The sequence below is a fragment of the Bombina bombina genome, chromosome 6 (genome assembly GCF_027579735.1).
Source record: "Bombina bombina isolate aBomBom1 chromosome 6, aBomBom1.pri, whole genome shotgun sequence".
Lineage (NCBI taxonomy): Eukaryota > Metazoa > Chordata > Amphibia > Anura > Bombinatoridae > Bombina > Bombina bombina.
Window position 1 is genome coordinate 755,382,479 of NC_069504.1, and position 24,364 is coordinate 755,406,842.

General features: G+C 42.0%; 1 protein-coding gene across 1 annotated transcript in view; it reads left to right on the forward strand.

Moving 5' to 3' along the window:
• Nucleotides 1-24,364, forward strand: part of RDH8 (retinol dehydrogenase 8) — a 100,555-nt gene that overhangs the window by 62,058 nt on the left and 14,133 nt on the right. The window contains exon 5 of the mRNA XM_053716075.1: nucleotides 23,559-23,742. Within this exon, the coding sequence (XP_053572050.1) occupies nucleotides 23,559-23,742 (184 nt within the window). The remainder of the gene's footprint in view (nucleotides 1-23,558; nucleotides 23,743-24,364) is intronic.

Consider the following 24,364-nt stretch of genomic DNA (forward strand, 5'->3'; position numbering starts at 1 on the left):
TAAATAGTATATACCAGCACTATTTTAAAATAACAAACACTTGATAAAAGAATAAAAACTACATTTAAACACCAAAAAAACTCTTAACCATCTCCGTGGAGATGTTGCCTGTGCAACGGCAAAGAGAATGACTGGGGTGGGCGGAGCCTAGGAGGGATCATGTGACCAGCTTTGCTGGGACTCTTTGCCATTTCCTGTTGGGGAAGAGAATATCCCACAAGTAAGGATGATGCCGTGGACCGGACACACCAATGTTGGAGAAAATATATTTATTACAATACAAAACAGAACAAACTTTTGTATTGTCATTTATATAAGATAGAAACGCACATATTTAATATCACTGATCCTCTACCTTTAAAAATATATTTTCTCACTACTTTTACCTTTTGAAGTAAATTTGTCACTTAGAACAGTTAATTTAATTTTATAGGATTGAAAAATACAATGCTTTTATTTGACTTTTAATTTATATCACAAAAAAAGGTACTGTCCCTTTAAATTTCATTTTTTTTTTTTTTTTTTTATGTTGTGTCACCAAAAAACTTATTATAACACCCGAGACTGCCTGTCATGTCTTATAACCCACGATAGGATAAATGAGTCCCAACAGATTAACTGTTAAAGTGCCAATATTTTTCTGCATGTCTCCCTAGAAAAATAAACTTAGCACTTCTATTAAATCTGCCTGGCAGCAGGGTAGCTCACTAAGTTTGAGAGGCATCCTCCCTCACATGGACCTGTGGAAAAAGGAACCACTGCTCTACTGAAGAGACTGACATGGACTACGGCTAAACCCCAGGAAAAAGCATATCAAACTTGCACTGCTGAAAAATAATAAAATCTTGATTGAAGAATCTTCTTCCAAACACCTAAACTTTACCACCTCCTTGCTCTTAACATAGGCAAAGAGAATGACTGGGGTTGGAGGGAAGGGAGGTGATATTTAACAGCTTTGCTGTGGTGCTCTTTGCCTCCTCCTAATGGCCAGGAGTGATGTTCCCAATAGTAATTAGATGATCCGTGGACTTACCGAGTATTTATGAATAAATATAACTTACTCTTCTATGCAAAGAACATTGGAATGTGAAATATTAATATTTTCAATATAGGGTTGAGAATATGCGATCGGGTTTGCACGCCAGTAGGGTGTTAGGTTTTTCCCTTTTTTTTTTTTTTTTTGCTCCATTGACTTCTATGGGGGAATACGTTATCCTGCACACAATATTCTAAGTTCGGCTTTTTATGCGCATCGGGGCCTTGATCCGATATGCAGCGTCGACCGCAAAAGCTGGCGACGCCAAATTTTGCGCTGGTTTGGTATCACATATACAGCGTAACCTAGAAGTTACGCTTGTATATTTCTGCCTTCAGCCGTAGTTTTTTGGCCCATAGACAGGTATACCAAACCAGCGCAGTTTGGTATCCAATATACAGCGTAAGGACTTACGTGGCGAAAATGAAGAAATCTTACTCCATTTTCATCTCGCCACAAATTGCAGGCGTAGTAAGCCTTACGCTGTGTATTGGAGCCCCGTAACTCCCTAAACTACCTGCAAAATAAAACCTAACACCTAACGCATGCGCAATGTCTATCTACCTGTCAACCGCGATCCCCCGCTGCAATCCCTAATAAAGTGTTTAACCCCTAAACCACCGCTCCCGGACCCCGCCGCCAGCTACATTATCTATATCACCCCCTAATCTGAGCCCCCTACACCACCGCTAGCTACATTAAATGTTTTACCCCCTAATGTTTACCCCCTACCCTGCCGCCACCTACATTAACTATGTTACCCCCTAATATGATCCCTCTACACCGCCGCCACTTATTTAAACTATATTAACCCCTAATGTGAGCCCCCTACACCGCCACCACCTATTTAAACTATATTAACCCCTAATGTGAGCCCCCTACACCGCTGCCACCTATATTAAATTATTAACCCCTAATCTAATCCCCCTATACCGCCGCCACCTATATTAAATTAACCCCTAATATAATCCCCCTATACCGCCGCCACCTATATTAAATTAATTAACCCCTAAAATACTAAAATATCCCTACCACTAAACCTAAGTCTAACCCTACAAATAGCCCTGAAAAGGGCTTTTTGCGTGGCATTACCCCAAAGTAAACAGCTCTATTGTCAGCCCTTAAAAGGGCTTTTTGCAGGGCTTTACCCCAAAGTAATCAGCTCTTTTACCAGCCCTTAAAAGGGCTTTTTGCAGGGCATTGTCACAAAGTAATCAGCTCTTTTACCAGCCCTTAAAAGGGCTTTTTGCAGGGCATTGTCACAAAGTAATCAGCTCTTTTGCCTCAAATCTAAATCTCCCTACACCGCCGCCACCTATAATAAATGTATTACCCCCTAATCAAATCCCCCTACACCGCCGCCACCTATATTAACTATATTAACCCTAATTATATTAGGGTTAATATAGTTAATATAGTTATTATATTATATATATATATATATTTAACTATATTAACCCTAATTATATTAGGGTTAATATAGTTAATATAGTTATTATATTATATATATTAACTATATTAACCCTAATATCTAACTCTAACACCCCTAACTAAAATCTGATTAAAATAAATCTAATTAATATTAATATTATTAATTAAAATATTCCTATTTAAATCTAAATACTTACCTATAAAATAAACCCTAAGGTAGCTACAATATAATTAATAATTACATTGTAGCTATTTTAGGGTTTATATTTATTTTACAGGTAACTTGGTATTTATTTTAACTAGGTACAATAGCTATTAAATAGTTAATAACTATTTAATAGCTACCTTGTTAAAATAATTACCAATTTACCTGTAAAATAAATCCTAACCTAAGTTACAAATACACCTACACTATCAATAAATTAAATAAACTACAAATATCTAAACTAAAATACAATTAAATACACTAAACTAAATTACAAAAACAAACAAACACTAAATTACAAAAAATAAAAAAAAGATTACAAGAATTTTAAGCTAATTACACCTATTCTAAGCCCCCTAATACAATAACAAAGCCCCCCAAAATAAAAAAAATTCCCTACCATAAACTAAATTACAAAAGTTATTGGAAACGAGTTTGAGCAATGGCACTACACTCAGACACACTCCCCAGTATTTCTATAGTGGTCAATAATTTTCCGTTAATATGAAATTAATCTATGCTGTTAGAGGGAGGGGTGCTACCGCACAACAATAGCATACAAACAAAAAGTGGAGGTGATAGAGTCACTTCCACAAAAGAATGCGGTTTTAGCACTCACTGTCTTAACCTCATGTGCGGCGTTTACTTCCAGAGTCTAAAACTTAACTTTTATTAGTTTAGTTAAAATAATTGGAGAAGGGGGAAAAAGAAGGGGGAAACATAAACGATTAAAAACCTAGGGTAAAGTAGTCTTGTATAGATTGTGTTATGTGCAATAATCTATGTAAATAGGCCTTTGGGGTATGATAGCCCAGATAATTATATTACAGTATAATCTATACAGAAATCTCTGCGGTACACCGGTTCAATTCTATAAGACTGAGTTGATGTAGTGTAGGTTATTATAACGATACCTAGTAGAGAGTTTACTTAAGCTCAGCTTGATAGCACGGATGTCTTGTACAAAAAGAAATCAGTTAAATACTGATACAATATGTTTATGTATAAATATTGTTGTCATCCATCCTCTGAGACTTTAATTTATTTGAAATGATCTCTTACATATAGGATAATCTACACATAAAATGCTGGTTTGTCTAGTGTAGGAAACGTTAAATGTATTAGAGTACAGGGCTACTAGAATTCTCTAGAATATCTGAGATAAGATAGTTGCTGGTATTATTCTTCAGTTGTTTGTTATTGTATCAATATAAGTCACTTAACAGGGGCTGTATTGTTGCTACTGCTATTTTTCCTTGCACTCTCTTTTGTGTTTACTTATCATAGGGTTAATGTCAAGTAAATTGATTTGTATGTATTATAGTATCCCAATGCCTCATATGTAGTTGCGTTTGACCCTCTGGTCTAAAGTGATTTTGTATTGAGAATAAGCTAGGATATAGTGTAATCAAGCTATTATTCTTTCAAGTTTACATATATCTTACTCAATTCTATTTCGTAATAGCTAAGTGTATATTAGAGAAGCCCTAGCTATTCTGTATTTTCACGTCAACTAGTGATGTGATATTCAGCATACAAGGTAACTTTATTTTTGTAAGGCAGGGATTTAGTTACTATTCCTGTGCAAATCCCAATACACTGTTAAATAGTGTTATTGGTTATTGGTATCATTAAATCAGAATATTGTGGTGTAATAGTACCACTACACAGTGTAGAATATACAGGTCTTATTTGTGCATAAGTTGTGATTTCTGAACTTCATTAAAGTTTTAACAGTGCTGCTTACAATGTTGTGCAGCACCTGAAGTGATTGTTATAGTGAGTTATACTTTACTGAGTTCGAATACCCTTAGCATAGATACTATCACTTTAATGCATTCACAGTTAACATTTCATAACATTAAACATAAAAGGTCACTTTATTTTTGTGAAGCAGAGATTTAGTTACTATTCTTGTGCAAATCCCAATACACTGTTAAATAGTGTTATTGGTTATTGGTATGATTAAATCAGAATATTGTGGTGTAATAGTACCACTGCACAGTGTGAAATATATAGTTTTGACAGTACTGCTTATAATGTTATGCAGCGCCTGAAGTGATTGTTATAGTGAGTTATACTTTACTGAGTTCGAGTTCTCTGAGTATAGATAGTGTCACTTTAATGTATTCACAGTTAACATTTCAGATGTAAAATTCTGTTCCCCAAACGAACCGTAATGTGGTTAATTTTAATTTATTTAGGCAGCAATCGTGTGCCTGCAGGGAGCTCGCTATATGTAACTCAATACTCTGTTACTATTTGCGCTTTAGCACACTTATGTAATATAATAGGTCTTGTTGTAACTATAATTTTATTGTACACAAAATAGTATCACGCTACCAGCGTGTAGTTTGTTATGTTGGTCTGTTATTGTGAATCTATCTCATAATTCTTAGTCTGAATTAGCAGTTATCTATGCTGTTATTGGCTATGTTTGTAGTCTAAATTAGCCCAGTTACCCATATAGATACCCCATATCAACTTTAGCCTTCTTGTAACCGTTAGTCGTCAATATGTTACTAGTAAGCTATAAAAAGTTATGACTTTAGGTTACTGGTATAGACGTTATTAGTTAATGAGTATCCCTTTCAAAAGTTTCCTAAGTAGCGTGCCACGCTGACAACCTATTGGTACCGGTGGACCCCAATAATCGTAACCGACTACTTCTTCCTAATTTTTAAAACAAGAGCTTAACAATGCTCTATCTCTACACCTAACGCGTTTCGCCCGTATAGGGCTTTATCAAAGAATCCTATCAGAATCCTATCATAGAATCCTATCAGCCAATCGGAATTCGAGGGACGCCATCTTGGATGACGTCATTTAAAGGAAACTTCATTCGTCTTTCAGCTGGATGTTCCGCGTCGGAGGTCGGAAGAAAGAAGATTGAAGATGCCGCTTGGAGGAAAACTTCGCCCCAATGGAGGACCTCTTCTTTGTTGCTTGGATGAAGACATCGCCGGGATGGAAGACTTCTTCTTTGCCGCTTGGATGAGGACATCCCCCAGATGGAAGACTTCTTCTTTGCCGCTTGGATGAAGATATCGCCCGGATTGGATGAAGAGTTCAGCCCGGCTGGGTGAAGACGACTCAAGGTAGGGAGATCTTCTGGGGCTTAGTGTTTTTTTAAGGGGGGTTTGGGTGTGTTTAGAGTAGGGGTATGTGGGTGGTGGGTTGTAATGTTGGGGGGTGGTATTGTGTTTTTTTTTACAGGCAAAAGAGCTGATTACTTTGAGGCATGCCCCGCAAAAAGCCCTTTTAAGGGCTGGTAATAGAGCTGTTAACTTTTGTAATTTAGATTAGGGTAGGGGAATTTTTTTTATTTTGGGGGGCTTTGTTATTTTATTAGGGGGCTTAGAATAGGTGTAATTAGCTTAACATTTTTGTAATCTTTTTTATTTTTTGTAATTTAGTGTTTGTTTTTTTTGTAATTTAGTTTAGTGTATTTAATTGTATTTTAGTTTAGATATTTGTAGTTTATTTAATTTATTGATAGTGTAGGTGTATTTGTAACTTAGGCTAGGATTTATTTTAAAGGTAAATTGGTAATTATTTTAACAAGGTAGCTATTAAATAGTTTTTAACTATTTAATAGCTATTGTACCTAGTTAAAATAAATACCAAGTTGGGGGCGGAGCTTGGCCACGAACAGAGATGGCAGCTTGCTAGCGCAGCTCCTAGGCCCTTGTCCTCAGATCAGTTAAAATAAATATAGCTAGCAGCCTAAAATAAGCATTACACAGCAGATTCAATGCTCTAACAGCTTTTGTGGGGAAGACTGGAGACTCTAGGTGCAACAACTTATTCTTACGGCACCATATGGCCAGAGGCGCACCACAGAAAAACCCAGGCGAGTAACCCCCATGACCGCGAGCAGGAAGAAAACTGGGAAATATCAATCGGTGCCGATGAGAGACACACAGCTGGAGGGACCTGCACTAACCTCTCCGATAACGGAACAGTGAGACCCTACGATCGCAGCACACGCGGTCACAAATAGGAGGTGAGGGGATACACAGGCCGCATCACCAGAGAAAGTGCTTGCAAGAGAAGTATCGGCACATGTCACACCACGCAGGAGACTCACCCGGTACAACTAGAACGGCAGAGAAAGGCTAGTGGGGCTAGAGAGTGGGTGGCATCGCCCAGCAGACACAGCGGACAGAGACATCAGGGCGGATAGTATGACCGCGCCACGTGGAGGGTAAGCAACGGTAATCTACGCATCACGGATGCTACACAGCAACTAACATAAATACACAGCCAAATAACAGAGTATCATACACAGCACACCTAGCATTGGCTATAGTGTACAAGAAGTAACTCCCGCTGTGACACTAAAGGGACATAACGACGAACACAACTATATAGCAGGCAAAAAATACTGAGTATAGAGACATTAATAATAACACCACAAGTGGCAGGCCGTGCGACAGAAAAGGACATAAGACAGCTAAAAACAGTTGCTAACAGCGCAGATCGAGGCCTAATACACTGAGGGCCAAACCCTGGTGGCACAAGCAATAGCACCCAAATAGAGCCTAAGTAATTAGTTAACAATAAGATCTGCCCCAACAATAAGCCCTGGGGTCACATAGCAGGGTAATGCCGGCCAAAAAAACGCTAAAAGCGGACACTAACCCCAAGACCAAGATGATGGATCATTACTTAAAGTCAGCAGAGGAGACTGCACAACCCCTTTTAGAAATCACACAAAAGCCATCGCCATCAGTGGAACCAAATGAAACAGGCTTAACAACTCATACCAAACATAACAAACACATAGAAATCACAAGGGACGATCTGAAACTGTTGGCCTCTAAAGAGGATATTAATTCTGCTATGGCGGACATGAAGAACATGTTCCAGGAGATGAAAAGGGATATTAAAAGAATAGATAATAGAGTGGTAAACCTTGAAGAAAGCCATGACATTGTCACCCAGGACTTGAACCATCTATCACAACTTCTGTACAACCAAGAGGAAACTATACAAAACCTCCAAGAGAAGGTAGAAGATCTGGATAACAGAGGGCGCAGAAACAATCTGAGGATTAGGGGCATCCCGGAAAGTGTACAAACAACAGCCCTCCCAGGGTATCTACAAGATCTATTCCGAACCCTTAAAGGCTCCAGCAATGCAGCAGAAGTGGTAATGGAAAGAGCACACAGGGCCCTAAGGGCCAAACCCTCCCCGAAAGCTCCACCAAGGGATGTGATTATAAAATTCCTTAATTACCAAGACAAAGAAGAAATACTACGGCACGCAAGGCAAAAACCACAGTTCACACACGCAGGAATATCTATACAAGTATTTACAGATCTGAGTCCAGCGACCCTACAGAAGAGGAGGGAGCTCAATTTTATTACATCAGTTCTGAGAGAAAAAGGTATACAATACAGATGGGGCTTCCCGGTCTGCATATACGCTTCAAAAGGAGACAAGTCGGCTATGTATAGAGGCCTGGATGACCTGGAACGATTTTGTGAAGTCCTTCAAGTTAACATTGTTCCACCTAAAGACCAGTCAACTTGGGATAGAAACATCCCGTCAGTACCACGGATACAGAAAGATGGAACTCAGAAAGACCTGTAGATCTCGGAGAAAGGAAAGTGTTACAGGACTTATATATCTTATGGACAGACTGCTTCTCAACAAGAACTGCTCTTATCAAGAGGGGTAACGTTTTCAAAGTTATAAAGTTATAAGTTTATGTGCCTTATCTGTTAAAATGTTAGTTTTATAATGCCATCGCTAAAATTATTGCTACTCATATGCACTAGTAAGTAGATGTAGGATGACACACTGCTGGAATGCCATGCACTGCTCTTAGTAAAATAAGATATACATATGGATGGGAAGGAATGTTGCATATGGTTAGTTCATATACAATTAAAGGTAGAACATTAAGTGACATTCTATGTTCCCTGCACATGCTCTAGCGACTGAGATCAGCATGAGAACACCACCAAAGCGCTCTCTTATAAATCATCTAAAGAAATGTAGGCATGCTCAAAAAGATTTTGTGTGTGAGAACATTATACAGCCTTGATGGAGGCTGGACTTTAGGCTGATGCATAGTAAATGTTGAAATGTTGGAGATAGATGTGTTTATGTTGAATTTAATGCAAAACTAAACTCTCTTACAGGAGTACCTTGGACAATAGTAAAATGTAATGTACAATAGTATGTGAAGTGATAATGCCCATATGTATTTCCAAAAAAGCTTAGATCCCAATTATGAGAAGCCGATGTCTTGATCTGGCAAATAGACACATGTTTTATGCTGTGCGGTTGTTTTTGTCAATTTACCTAGCAACACCTTTGCACACACCATCGCTAGAAGAGAGACACAACTAGTGGGAGTAGAGAGGTTACAACACGCCCATGCATCATTTGAAGTAGGGACACAGACGACATAAAGAGTAGAGCATGATGGGACACATACATATGAGTCTACTAAGGAAACAAGACACATATTGTACTTTGGGCGACTGTGATGGTGTTGTGAAATAGGGCATGGGGACACGCTTAACATTCCATGACCGCCAGCCTGAGGATAACACTAGATCATTGCACACTTTAGGACTTAAAGCAGACGTGCAACGTAGCTGGGACCACCCTAAACATCTAGAAACTAATAACAAATTAGATGGAGCAAGATAAGGCTGTTAAGCTTAGTAAATATGAGATTATTGCATATCAGACGACTGGTCTGGGGACAAGGGATAACATCCCCCAATTTAACGTAGACATCTAAGACACTACGTGATACACAGCATACAAGTAGCACAAACTTATTATTGGAAACACTGTGTTACGGTTACCCTTAGTCTCGCTGAGAGATGGACCGCTTAGTAGCCTGGATTCCTATTGCTGAAGAGGGGAGAAACTGCTTTCCATAGTATTCTATATGAGTCTCGCAAATGTAGAATAATCCCCCTTAGCTGTAGTACAGCTAGGATACCCTTCTGCCCACAAAAACGAGTCAACGCTGCGATTGAGGGACAACCAAGAACTGAGGACTGGGATGCCCAGCCTGCTTTTTATTTAGGTTACATGCACACAGGGCACTCCCAGGGGGGGAAGCTTAAAATCCCCCATCTCACATTTAGACAAAGCCCTTGGACAGGCCACCGCAGATAACAAGTACACACAAGAAAACAATTGAGTCCTTCTTATCACCTAGCAGTGAATGCTTATCACAAACTTAATTACAGTACACAATATGCTAGGAAACCTGCCTCAGAAAATAGTTTTCTCAAAACTGAACAGAGTTAACCCTTTATGAAATGATACTTGTTACAGTTTTCTTGGAGCCCTTCTTAGGCGCTGGCTTGGCTGGTTCAGGCATTGCTGCTGGGAAATAAGTTTCTTCACAACAAAATAACTAATGCTTCTGTAACAGTGCTCCCTTTCTGTGGAACACTCTGGCAGACACGGTCTGACCCCTTTTCGGGGCAGACTAAGGCTGTCCAGACCGCTGGTTATGCGGGGCTGAGGTCGGTTTGTCTGGACAACCCGTCGGCGTTGCCATTCTGTTTCCCAGGTCTGTAAGTAATGGTGAAATTGAAGGGTTGCAACGATAAACTCCAACGTAATAGCCTGCCATTATCTCCAGAGACCCGGTTCAGCCACACCAACGGGTTATGGTCGGTGACCAGAGTGAACTCCTGCCCATATAAATAGGGAGTCAATTTCTTTAATGCCCACACCAAAGCCAAACACTCCTTTTCGACCGCTGCATAGCTGACTTCGCGGGGCAGGAGCTTCCGGCTGATGTAGGCAACTGGATGCTCCCCTCCATCTTCGCCTACTTGGCTGAGGACGGCTCCCAGCCCGAACATGGAAGCATCTGTATGGACGATAAAACGTTTGTTAAGGGCTGGAGCCGCCAAGACAGGAGCGTTAATTAGAGCATTTTTGAGAGCCTGGAAAGCCGTTTCACAGTGGGGAGACCACAGGACCTGTCGAGGTAAGTTCTTCTTGGTCAAGTCAGTCAGGGGTTTGGCAAGTGTGCTGTAGTCTGGTACGAACCGTCTATAGTACCCTGCCGTGCCCAGGAAGGCTAGGACCTGAGTCTTAGTGATGGGGGTGGGCCAATTGGCGACAGCTTCTATCTTGGCCGGCTCTGGTCGCTGCTTTCCACACCCCACCCGGTGACCCAGGTACTGTACCTCGGCCATCCCAAAGTGGCATTTTTCTGGCTTCAGAGTCAGGCCAGCAGCCCGGATCTGATCCAGAACCATTCCTATGTGAGCTAAGTGGTCCTCCCATGACTCACTGTGGATCGCTATGTCGTCCAGGTAGGCGCAAGCAAAACTCTGGAAGCCATCCAGGAGCCTATCCACCAAGCGCTGGAATGTAGCTGGGGCATTCTTCATCCCAAACGGCATTACCCTAAACTGATATAAGCCGAATGGGGTGACGAATGCCGACTTGGGGATAGCCTCCGGGGCCAGGGGAATCTGCCAGTAACCTTTGCAGAGGTCAATAGTGGTCAGGTAATTTCCCCTGGCTATACGATCGAGTAGCTCGTCTACCCTGGGCATAGGGTAAGCGTCCGTCACGGTCTTTTCATTGAGCCTCCGATAGTCTACGCAGAACCGGGTGGTCCCATCTTTCTTGGGCACCAAGACAACTGGGGAGGCCCAGGGACTATCGGAGGGCTCAATTACCCTGAGTTGGAGCATCTCATCGATCTCCTTCTTCATTCCTATCCTAACTGCTTCGGGGATTCGGTACGGAGCCTGGCGCAAGGGAGCTTGTCCCGGAGTATCTACTTGGTGGGTGGTTAAAGTAGTGTACCCTGGCTTCGGGGAGAAGGTGAGGTGTTTGGACTGTAGGAGTTGGTTGAGCTGCTCCCTTTCAGTGGGGCTAATTCGGTCTCCTATCTGAACCTGAGCCACTATACCTGTGGGGAGACTCTTTTCTAATAGGTCTGGAATGGGTAGACTGTCGGGGCCTTCCTGAGGGGAACAACATACGGCCGTCACGTTCTCTGGTCGCTCAAAATATTCCTTGAGCATGTTTACATGGAATGTCTTTCTAAGATTGTTGTTGTGGCAGCTAGCTATCACATAAGTGGTGTCTCCCCTTTTCTCTACGATCTGGTAGGGGCCCTGCCAGGACGCCTGCAATTTGTCTGTCTTCACCGGCTTAAGTACTAACACCTTTTGTCCTATGGTAAAGATTCTCTTTCGGGCCCCCCGATCGTACCATACTTTCTGTCTTCTCTGGGCCGACTGGAGATTAGCCCGCACGGATTTGGCTAATTGCTCCATTCGGTCCCTGAGTTCCAGCACGTATGGCACAATGGGGACACCGTCAGTCTCCATCTCTCCCTCCCAGTGCTCCCGGATCAGGTTTAGGGGTCCCCGTACCTTTCTTCCGTAGAGCAACTCGAAGGGAGAGAACCCTGTCATTTCCTGGGGCACCTCCCGATAAGCAAAAAGGAGGTGCGGCAGGAAGCGTTCCCAGTCTCGGTATTCCTGAGTGAACGTCTTGAGCATTTGCTTGAGGGTCCCATTGAACCTCTCACACAGCCCGTTCGTCTGGGGGTGGTATGGGGAGCTCAGGAGGGACTTAATTTTGCAAACCTGCCAGAGTTGTTGGGTCAATTCAGCCGTAAATTGGGTGCCTCGGTCGGATAGGATTTCTTTTGGAAATCCTACCCGGGAGAACACCTGTACTAGTGCATTCGCTACCGTATCCGCTTGTATGTTGGATAGGGCGACAGCCTCTGGGTACCTGGTAGCGTAGTCCACTACGGTAAGAATGTAGCGCTTACCGGAGGGACTAGGGGTAGCCAGTGGTCCCACTAGGTCAATAGCAACCCGGCTGAAGGGTTCCTCTACAATGGGTATATTTACTAGATGGGCTTTAGGGTGATCGCCTCGCCTTCCTACTCGTTGACACACATCGCAGGTGTTACAGTAAGTTCTAACGTCAGCGTGTACCCCTGGCCAAAAGAACGTGTGAGTAATGCGGTGTAGGGTACGGGTTACAGCTAGGTGGCCTGCTAAGGGGATGTCGTGGCCTATCTTGAGGATTTCTTGACGGTATTTGTGGGGCACTACCAGCTGTCGCCTACGCTGTCCCCTTTTCTCTGTCCAGCGGTATAGTTTCCCTTTTTCCCATAAGAATGTTTCATTATCTGCCCCGCCCCCTCCGGTCTCTGCTCGTTCCCGGTACTTTTGTAAGGTCGGGTCAGTCTTAGACTCTGTCTCGAAAGCATCTGGGGTGTCCCAGGGTATGGGGCCTAACATGTCAGGCAAGGTCGGGGTAGGTCTTACCTGTGTCTCCCGCACTGGTGAGAGTTCTCGCTCCGTCCGGGCTTGGGCCCGTGTAGTCACTGGGTCCGCCTCGTTGTTGCATACTGGAGCATAGGCAGAAGTCATGGGGCCCAAATCATTGCCCAGTAGTACTTCGGCAGGTAAATTATCCATTATGCCCACGTTCACAGCCCCCTTTCCCGCTCCCCAATCAAGATGCACTTTAGCTGTTGGAATTTTGTACACATCCCCCCCCGCCACTCTAACGGCCACAGTCTGTCCAGATCGCTTGTGCTCCGGCACCAAATGACTCTGTACCAGCGTGATAGTAGCCCCTGTGTCTCTCAATCCCTCGGTAGATCGCCCCTCGAGCCATACCTTCTGCCGATGGTGCTGGCGGTTATCTGAGGCAGCATATACAGGGTCCGCCTCGTGAAGCGGCCCCAAATATTCCTCCATAGGGGCCTCTTGGTTAACACAGAGGGTCCAGGCCGGACGATATGCCCCAGAGGGGTAATTGTAATTCCTGGGTGTCTGGTGCGTATTAAGGGGGCAGCTAGTCATGAAATGCCCTGGTTGCTTGCATCGGTGGCAAGTCGGTCTGGGACGCTCAGAGCTGTTATTGGGTGGTCCTGAGTGTCGGGCGGGCCCTGCGGGCACCGGGGCTCGGAATTCAGCACGAGGGGGTGCACGGTAAACCTCTCTGGGTTCGTGAAGACGGGAGTCATAATGTTCATCGGCCAATTTGGCTGCTTCTTCTAAGGTAGAGGGTCGCCTGTCTCGCAGCCATTCCTTCCCTTGCTGTTCCATGCCATTATAAAAATGTTCTAAGAGAAACAATTGTAAAATTTCCTCACCAGTCACAGCTTTACTTCCGCTCATCCAGTGATTTGCCGCTCTCCGCATTCGGTGCGCCCATTCCATATGGGTATCGTTAGGCTTCTTTTTCGTGCCCCGAAACTGTCGGCGATACGCGTCCGGAGTTACTGCGTACCGTCGCAACAGTGTCTCCTTAACTAGCTCATACTGTGTCACTTCCTCAGCACCCAGAGTACGAAAGGCTTCCAGGGCTCGCCCGGATAGTTTCCCAGACAATATCGTGGGCCACTCCCTGTTGGGAATCTGGTGCAGGGCACATTGCCTTTCGAAGTCCGCCAAATATTCATCAATCCCTGTCTCGCTCTCTAGGAAGGGTCGAAATGCCGCATAGGGTATCTTGGGCCTCCCAGCATTTTCGACAGGGATGATTACCTGCGGGGCTTCAGCATTGCGGTGTGCGTTCGCTAGGTTGAGTTCGTGGGCTCGAGTCTCTCGTATATCCTTGTCCGCTTCCGCCATCAACTGCTGTACCAATTCCATGGAGGGGTTCGGCCCGTACAGTGAGAGCCTCTCCCGAACAATCCTGGTTTTTTCGTCACTAATCGTGCTCGGTGTTTCCGCCATTGTGAAGCTCTGATCCAGTTCGGTCAATTCTGCGATCAGCTCTCTCCTCGGCCGGTTGCTGGCGTACCCCCCTCTGCTTTCAAGTAAATCCTTTAGGGTTGTACGCTTCAATTTTTCGTAAGCGCTCTCCATCCGTTCTGTACCTCTCCTAGGAAATCCAGGAAAAATCCCACCGCTGCCGCCAAATGTTACGGTTACCCTTAGTCTCGCTGAGAGATGGACCGCTTAGTAGCCTGGATTCCTATTGCTGAAGAGGGGAGAAACTGCTTTCCATAGTATTCTATATGAGTCTCGCAAATGTAGAATAATCCCCCTTAGCTGTAGTACAGCTAGGATACCCTTCTGCCCACAAAAACGAGTCAACGCTGCGATTGAGGGACAACCAAGAACTGAGGACTGGGATGCCCAGCCTGCTTTTTATTTAGGTTACATGCACACAGGGCACTCCCAGGGGGGGAAGCATAAAATCCCCCATCACACATTTAGACAAAGCCCTTGGACAGGCCACCGCAGATAACAAGTACACACAAGAAAACAATTGAGTCCTTCTTATCACCTAGCAGTGAATGCTTATCACAAACTTAATTACAGTACACAATATGCTAGGAAACCTGCCTCAGAAAATAGTTTTCTCAAAACTGAACAGAGTTAACCCTTTATGAAATGATACTTGTTACAGTTTTCTTGGAGCCCTTCTTAGGCGCTGGCTTGGCTGGTTCAGGCATTGCTGCTGGGAAATAAGTTTCTTCACAACAAAATAACTAATGCTTCTGTAACACACTGCACTCACGGTACAGGGATTGTCAACTCCTACCATAAACTAAAACAAGGCCATGCCTATCACCTCAGCAATACGAACGCTCCCTACCACGGGTCACGAAATACCTAACACAGTGGGCGGGGAGATAGGGGAGGAACATTATAAAACACAAAAACTACGGCTCATCACTATCAATGCTAAAGGCCTCAACAGCCCGGAAAAAAGATCCATCGCTTTTAATGATTTGCGGAAACAAAAAGGTGATATATTATTCATACAGGAGACCCACTTTAAGAGGGGGAGGGAACCAAAGGTATTAAGCCCCAGATATCAAACAAAGTTTTTAGCTTCGGGCCCTACAAAGACAGGGGGGGTGGGAATTCTTATCAACAACAATGTGCAATTCCAGGCAACCCATGTAGAAAAAGATAAAGGAGGACGATATATCATAGTTGTGGGTCTTCTGTATAACAGATACATTACATTAGCAAATATATACCTACCCAACCAGCAGCAACATGAAGGAGGTGATCCAAAAACTCTTGGAAATAGTCAAAGGGGAACTGATAGTAGGAGGGGATCTTAACACACCCTTAGACCCGAAAATAGACACCTCTAGCGGTAACTCTAATATCCCAAAAAAAGTTCTGAAATCAATAACTGCGCAAATACAACAATTACAGCTACGCGACACATGGCGGGTGATGCACCCAAGGACAAGGAATTACACATTCTTTTCACATCCGCACCATCTGTACTCTAGAATTGATAACATATTAACAGACCCTGCTATGCTTTCGCAAATCACTTACTCAGATATAATGCCTATCACATGGTCAGACCACGCTCCTGTGGTCTGCGATTTTGAATGGCAGGAAAGACCATTTCTCCCGCATATATGGCGGTTAGATGAGTCGTTATTGAACGATCCTATAATAGCTCTGGAAATAACAAAGGAATTAGAGGAATATTTCAAAATTAATAAAACAGATCAAAGCAAACCCTCCATGATATGGGAGGCGCACAAAGCAGTGATAAGAGGAGTACTGATTAAAATCAAAACACAACAGACTAAGCAGTCCAGACAATACTATAACTCATTGCAAGCACAACTCGCATACTGGGAGAGGGTACATAAACAAGACACGACAGATACAAATGTATTCACTTCCCTGAAAAAAGTCAAAACTGAGCTGCAATTTTACAAATTAAAGAAGCCCAAACGAAAGCCCTTTATTTAAGACAGCACTATTTTGAATACAGTAACAAACCAGGGACTTCTCTAGCAAAGGCACTCAAGAGAAAACAATATAGGGCATATGTTACCGGAATTGTAGATAAACAGGGGAAGAAACATGATGACAGCAGAGGTATTACAGAGACGTTAAGACACTATTATTCGACATTATATAACCTAAAAGATAACACAAGACATACTGACATAAATCCCGAAAACGGGAACATCAATCATGAGTTAGAATCATATATAGATAATATAAAAATCCCCCAAATTAGTGCGGAAGAGGCGGAAAAATTAGAGGCATGTATAACCCCTGCAGAAATCCTAAAGGCAATAAAAGACACACCCACGGGAAAAAGCCCGGGGCCAGACGGCCTGGGAATAGCATACTATAAAAAATTTGGGCAGATACTGGCCCCTCACCTTGCTAACACCTATAACACCCTACAAGCCGATGGAGGGTTCACAAGGAACCTACTGGAGGCACATATTACAGTCCTTCCCAAGCCAGGAAAGACCCCAGACAGGCCCGAAAATTTCCGCACCATTTCCTTACTTAACTCTGATGTAAAAATCTACGCGAAGATACTGGCCACAAGAATAAATAGGGTTCTCCCAGGATTAATAAATTCGGATCAAGTGGGTTTCGTCCCAGGGAGGGAGGCTAGGGACAATACCCTGAAGGTCCTGCAGTTATTACAATATGCTAAATTAGAACACATCCCAATGACACTGACATCTATGGACGCAGAGAAAGCCTTTGACAGGGTGAACTGGACATTCCTACGGTTCGCTCTGTCAAAGATGGGCTTTAGCACACATTTCATCGAAATGATATTCTCACTATACTCCGCCCCCTCAGCCAAGATCAAAGTCAATGGGCTCCTGGGCTTTGAGATCACAAACGGAACCCGACAGGGCTGCCCCCTCTCCCCAATACTATTCGTAATATCTATAGAAATCCTGGCCCTAAAGATCCGCGCAGACCCCCAAGTGTCGGGAATTAAATTAGATGACACAGAACACAAGATAGCCATGTATGCAGACGACATCCTGTTAACCCTAACAAATTCAGAAGAATCACTGCCGCAGGCCCTAAAGATAATCCAGGAGTACAGCAAATACTCCAATTTTCTATTAAACATAAATAAATCAGAGGTGTTAAACATAAACCTTTCAGAGGATAAAATGTCCCTATTGATGTCCCAATGCCCACTACGTAGGCAGCCAGTCACAATGAAATACTTAGGTATACAGCTATCTGCAGATCCAGAGGCTATTTTTGAAGCTAATTACAAACAATTAGAAAAGACGATAATAGAAGACTTATCCAATTGGAAAAACAAAAAATTGTCATGGCTGGGCAGAATCAGTGTCATAAAAATGAATGTGCTTCCCAGACTACTTTATGTTATGCAGGCTCTGCCAATACCCCTCCCAAAAGGTTTCATGACCAGACTCTAGGGCTCTCTGGAGTCATACATTTGGGGAGACGTGCGACCCAGAATAAATAAGCAAACTATGTACTTGGCAAAAGAGGAGGGCGGCTTGGGAGTCCCGAATATACTGACATATAGACAGGCTTTGATGTTACAAAGAATAGTGGAATGGTGCTCAAACAATAATTCAAAACACTGGATACAGATAGATAGAGCAATACTACATACTAATAACCCGGGATACCTAGCTTGGACACTAGAGAAGGACAGACCACGAACTGTAGATAGATATCCTCTCTTTAAGGAACTATTCAGGGTGTGGGACAAAATTCTCCACACATCCACACGGATATCCTCACCGACCTCCCCCATGACCCCATACATGGATAACCCAGTCCTTGCACTAGGGATAGCGAGGAAGTATACAATTCAGGGACAGCAGGCAGGACAGAACACAATTAATAGACTGATCCAACAACATAAAATTAAAAAGTGGGAAGAAGTCCGAGATGCAGAACCACACTTGAACTGGCTATCTTATGCTCAGATCTCCCACTTTATATCAACGCACAAAGACAAAACCACTCTGACCCGTGAGCTGACAGAATTTGAACAACTTTGCTACGACGGCAGGACACGCCCACACCTGATATCCATTATATACAAAAAATTGCAACAAAATGACTTAGGTAACCTACCAGCGTATACTAAAACCTGGGAGAGGGAGCTAGGTGGGGAAATAGCTGTGAAGACATGGAAAAACGCATTTCTCAATAATAAGACTGCTTCCATATCAGCACAGATACAAGAGACTAATTATAAGTTCCTCGCCAGGTGGTATCTCACCCCAAGCAGGTTAAAGAGAATATTCCCGAACACCTCAGGCAGATGCTGGAGGGGCTGTGCGACGGAGGGTACCGTCCTGCACGTGTGGTGGGAGTGTCCCGAACTCCAGCAATTCTGGACGGACATCCTTGCACACACTTGCAAAGTCTTGGAGGTCATAATCCCCAGAGACCCCAAAATAATACTTCTGTACGCTGGTTTGCCCAAAATTAAATGCATGGCGAGAAGGAAACTACTTCTAACCCTGCTGAACAGCGCAAAAGCTCTAATCCCCCGCAGGTGGAAGACTGCCACCCCCCCACTCACCAGGAGTGGGTGAAACAAGTAGATTTGTTACTGCAATTAGAAAGATATCATCACATTAGGAATGGCTCAGCGGAGACACATGAAATAATGTTACAAATATGGAACAAGCAATAATGAAGAACCACCCTACCCCCCCCCCCCGCCCTCCCCCCCACCTACCCTCCCCGCTCATAGATATACACTACTCTAGGCTAGGGCATAAAGATAATGGATGGGACTTCACCTATCGAAATGGACAGAGATACATATAATAGTCACCCCAGAGCTTACACGAATACTAAAATGGAGGGAGAAGGGGGGACAATACAACTAACACAGGGGTCATAGCCTTAGACGAGGGCACAGGGCAGAGACGGACAATACTACAACGGACAGAGTCCCGACCACTGAAAGACGCAGAGAAGCAACTAGACCGGTGAATGGGGAGAGAAGTGTGAAAGGTGTAGGAACATCCAGAAACTGGCCTAGACATGCCGTGAGTGTAGGACAGAAAGATTTTATACAGCTTTGTAAGATATGTAAGAGAATACTGTATTGTACTGAATATTGATGTCATATTTTGCTAAGATGATTTTGCTGTAAAAATTGTAATTTTGAATTATATAATAAAGCTTATTTGAAAAAAAAAATAAATAAATAAATAAATACCAAGTTACCTGTAAAATAAATATGAACCCTAAAATAGCTACAATGTAATTATTAATTATATTGTAGCTATCTTAGGGTTTATTTTATAGGTAAGTATTTAGATTTAAATAGGAATATTTTAATTAATAATATTAATATGAATTAGATTTATTTTAATAAGAATTTAGTTAGGGGTGTTAGAGTTAGATAGGGTTATTATACTTAATATATATATAATATAATAACTATATTAACCCTAATATAATTAGGGTTAATATAGTTAATATATATAATATAACTATATTAACCCTAATATAATTAGGGTTAATATAGTTAATATAGGTGGCGGCGTTGTAGGGGGATTAGATTAGGGGGTAATAAATTTATCATAGGTGGCGGCAGTGTAGGGGGATTAGATTAGGGGTTAATACATTTAATATAGGTGGTGGCAGTGTAGGGGGATTAGATTAGGGTTAATACATTTAATATAGGTGGCGGCGGTGTAGGGGGATTTAGATTAGAGGCAAAAGAGCTGATTACTTTGTGACAATGCCCCGCAAAAAGCCCTTTTAATGGCTGGCAATAGAGCTGTTACTTTGGGGCAATGCCACGCAAAAGGCCCTTTTAAGGGCTGGTAATAGAGCTGATTACTTTAGGGGGATTAGATTAGGGGTTAATGTATTTAATATAGCTGGTGGAGGTGTAGGGGGATTAAATTAGGGGTTAATAATTTTAATATAGCTGGCGGCAGTGTAGGGGGATTAAATTAGGGGTTAATAATTTTAATATAGCTGGCGGCGGGCTAGGGGGATTAGATTAGGGGTTAATAATTTTAATATAGCTGGCGGCAGGGTAGGAGCTCACATTAGGGGGTAGGTAATGTAGGTGGCGGCGGTGTAAGGGGCTCACATTAGGGGGTAGTTAATGTAGGTGGTGGTGTGGTCTGGGAGCGGCGGTTTAGGGGTTAATAACTTTATTAGGTGCGACGGGGTCCGGGAGCAGCGGTTTTTGGAGTTAATACATTTATTATTAGGAGAGTGAGGTGGGATAGCGGATAGAGGGGTATACGTGTCGGGCTATGTTTGGGGGATTAGATTAGGGGGTAATAAATTTATCATAGGTGGCGGCAGTGTAGGGGGATTAGATTAGGGGTTAATACATTTAATATAGGTGGTGGCAGTGTAGGGGGATTAGATTAGGGTTAATACATTTAAAATAGGTGGCGGCGGTGTAGGGGGATTTAGATTAGAGGCAAAAGAGCTGATTACTTTGTGACAATGCCCCGCAAAAAGCCCTTTTAATGGCTGGCAATAGAGCTGTTACTTTGGGGCAATGCCACGCAAAAGGCCCTTTTAAGGGCTGGTAATAGAGCTGATTACTTTAGGGGGATTAGATTAGGGGTTAATGTATTTAATATAGCTGGCGGCGGTGTAGGGGGATTAAATTAGGGGTTAATAATTTTAATATAGCTGGCGGCAGTGTAGGGGGATTAAATTAGGGGTTAATAATTTTAATATAGCTGGCGGCGGGCTAGGGGGATTAGATTAGGGGTTAATAATTTTAATATAGCTGGCGGCAGGGTAGGAGCTCACATTAGGGGGTAGGTAATGTAGGTGGCGGCGGTGTAAGGGGCTCACATTAGGGGGTAGTTAATGTAGGTGGTGGTGTGGTCTGGGAGCGGCGGTTTAGGGGTTAATAACTTTATTAGGTGCGACGGGGTCCGGGAGCAGCGGTTTTTGGAGTTAATACATTTATTATTAGGAGAGTGAGGTGGGATAGCGGATAGAGGGGTATACGTGTCGGGCTATGTTTGGGAGGCGTGTTAGAAAGTATGGGAGATTTAATAACTTAGTCAGGTTTTGTAGGTGCCGGCAGTTTCTAAAGTGCCGTAAATCACTGGCGACTCCAGAAATTTGTATTTACGCAGATTTCTGGACATCGCTAGTTTATCCGACTTACGGCACTTTAGCAATTGCCGGTGGGGTATATTGAATAGCTCGAGTTGCGAGCTGAAACTACGGGCGGCGGGGGTTCCCTCGCTTGCGTCGCAAACTACGATGTATATCGGATCGCACCCCGGGTTAGCATGCAAGCAAAAACAGTTTACTTTCAGTTTATTGTCAACATTAAATACTGTTCCAATTGTAATCTGGCCCTAAATGTATAAATCATCAAAACCTATGTGAATGTGGAATGTTGCAACACTGTACAAATAAATGATGATGATAATAATAATATATTTATGCATAGTAAACCACTTCTTACAACAGTTTAAATAATACATATGTAATCACTGTACATTTAATAGATTTCTTAGAATTAAAAATCTCGCCACTGAAAGGCTGACAAGACATGTATAGGTTAAAAGGTGCAGATAAGATGGAGGATATCCTTTTAAAGTTAAAAACCCCCAGCAATGTTTCCTCATTAAAATACAGGTTACTCCCATGGAACGTCCATGAAACTCCCATGAAACGCTTATATATTTATGTATGCGGTCAGCCAATGTTAATAAATAAAAAAACCCACCATAATAACAAACCTGTGAGACCTGAGGGAATGTAGGTATATTATACATGTGTATGCAGTTTATTATATGTACAGGTAGCCCTTAGTTTATGCCGGGGTTAGGTTCCAGAAGGAATGGTTGTTAATCGAAACCGTTGTAAATTGAAATCCAGTTTATAATGTAAGTCAATGGGAAGTGAGGGAGTTAGGTTCCAAACCCCTCTCAAAATTGTCATAAGTAACAGCTAATACATTATTTTTAAAGCTTTGAAATGAAGACTTTAAATGCTAAACAGCATTATAAACAGTATCAAATAATCACACAACACAGAATATATAATTAAACTAAGTTAAATGAACAAAAACATTTGCTAAACTGCATTATAAACCTTATAAAATAATCACACAACATAGACTTTACTTGCATTTTTCTGCAAACAGTTCTTTCTATGCATTCCAATCTGGACTGATTTATAGACAGGAAGATCTTGTTCCTATGAAAGCTGCTTGATAGCTCATGTCTAGCTAGACTAATTAATTCCAGCCTGTTTGTGTGCTTGGCTTTGCATATCTTTGCTGCAACACAAGAGGACAGCTCCACCTAGTGGCTATTTTAATCAATGCAATGCTTCTCAATGCTTTTCAATAGCAGTCACGTGACTGAAAAAAAAGGTTGTTATTCTGAAACGGCGTAAATTGAGGGTCACCTGTACGTGTTTTACTTCTAATATTTCGGCTGCACTGTAACAATCGTATTATTAATGTCGAACACGTTTGGTGCAGAGCAGTCTCATTAGAAGTAAAACATGTTCAGTACACTGTGCTTCATGGAGCTTAGAGGTTGAGTTTGGTTGATACATGTACATTGTATTGACATGCAATACTGTCTGAAGGTATCATTTACATCAGTGTTTTTCAACCGTGGTCCTCAAGTCCAGGTTTTCATTATAGCTGAACTGGAGCACAGGTATAATAATAAGCTGATGTGTGAGAGCAGGTTGGAGACTGATCAGCTGATTATTTCACCTGTGCTCAAGTTCAGCTGTAATGAAAACCTTGACTGTTAGGGGTACTTGAGGACCGCGGTTGAGAAACACTGATTTACATTACACCTTCAATGCAGGTGGTGATGCTATTTAAAAAAATGCAGCCAGTGTTAGAGTATCGCCTCCCACAGAGAAGTAAAGTAAAATGCCTCTTTGCCTTCAAACACTGATTTCAGCCCTTTATAAATTTCACAGCTAATCTTGTTCATAAGAAAGATCCCTCTTTAAAATATCACTAATACCACAAATCTTTTAACATTAGGGATATGGAAAGAATAAAAAATAATCATTTATTTATTGTTACAACATAAATAATTACATTGCAATTAGTATCTACATACCCTGAAGACTTTGTGTCATGTACTTTAATAACAATCTTTGTGTATTTATCTAGTGTGTCCATGATAGAACCAGGTCCTGTTAATACAGAGTTTGAGATGAAGCTGATGGAAGAGGTGTCTCGATCAGACTTCCCCGGTACTGATGCTGATACTCTACATTATTTCAAAGATGTCTATCTACCTGCAGCGCATGACATATTTGTCACCATGGGGCAGTCACCAGATGTAGTGGCTAAGGTTGGTGACTGATATTAGCATTTTTATCTTTTGGAGAAGATTAAATTATTGTAAGCAGTGAAATATGAATAACATTTGAATTATATAAGAATGATTGGATGCAGGACATTTGCAGCATAGTATCACAATTAATAAAATATACTTATTTATCATTTATTATAACTAAAATAGATTTTTTTCTGGTGAAAGATTTCCAAGGTGTACATAAAAAAAATAATCTTAAAGGGATACTAAACCCAAACATTTTCTTTAATGATTCAGATAGAGCATGCAATTTTAAGCAACTTTCTAATTTACTCCAATGATCAAATTTTAATTGTTCTCTTGCTATCTTTATTTGAAAAGCAGGTATGTAAAGCTATGGAGTCAGCTAATTTTTGGTTTAGCACCTGGGTAGTGCTTGCTGATTGGTGACTAAATGTTTTTTTATTTTATCAAAATAGCAATTATGTTGCTAATTATCAATCTCCTTTGCATTAAGTAATATACTTAATAATATGAAGATACTAAATATAAAAATTAATAAATAATTAGGCAGTAATGATGTAGTATTGGTTGATTACATAAGAAATGTATTTAAATAATTTATTTAGTTACTGCATTAGCACCTAAGGTAATCAGC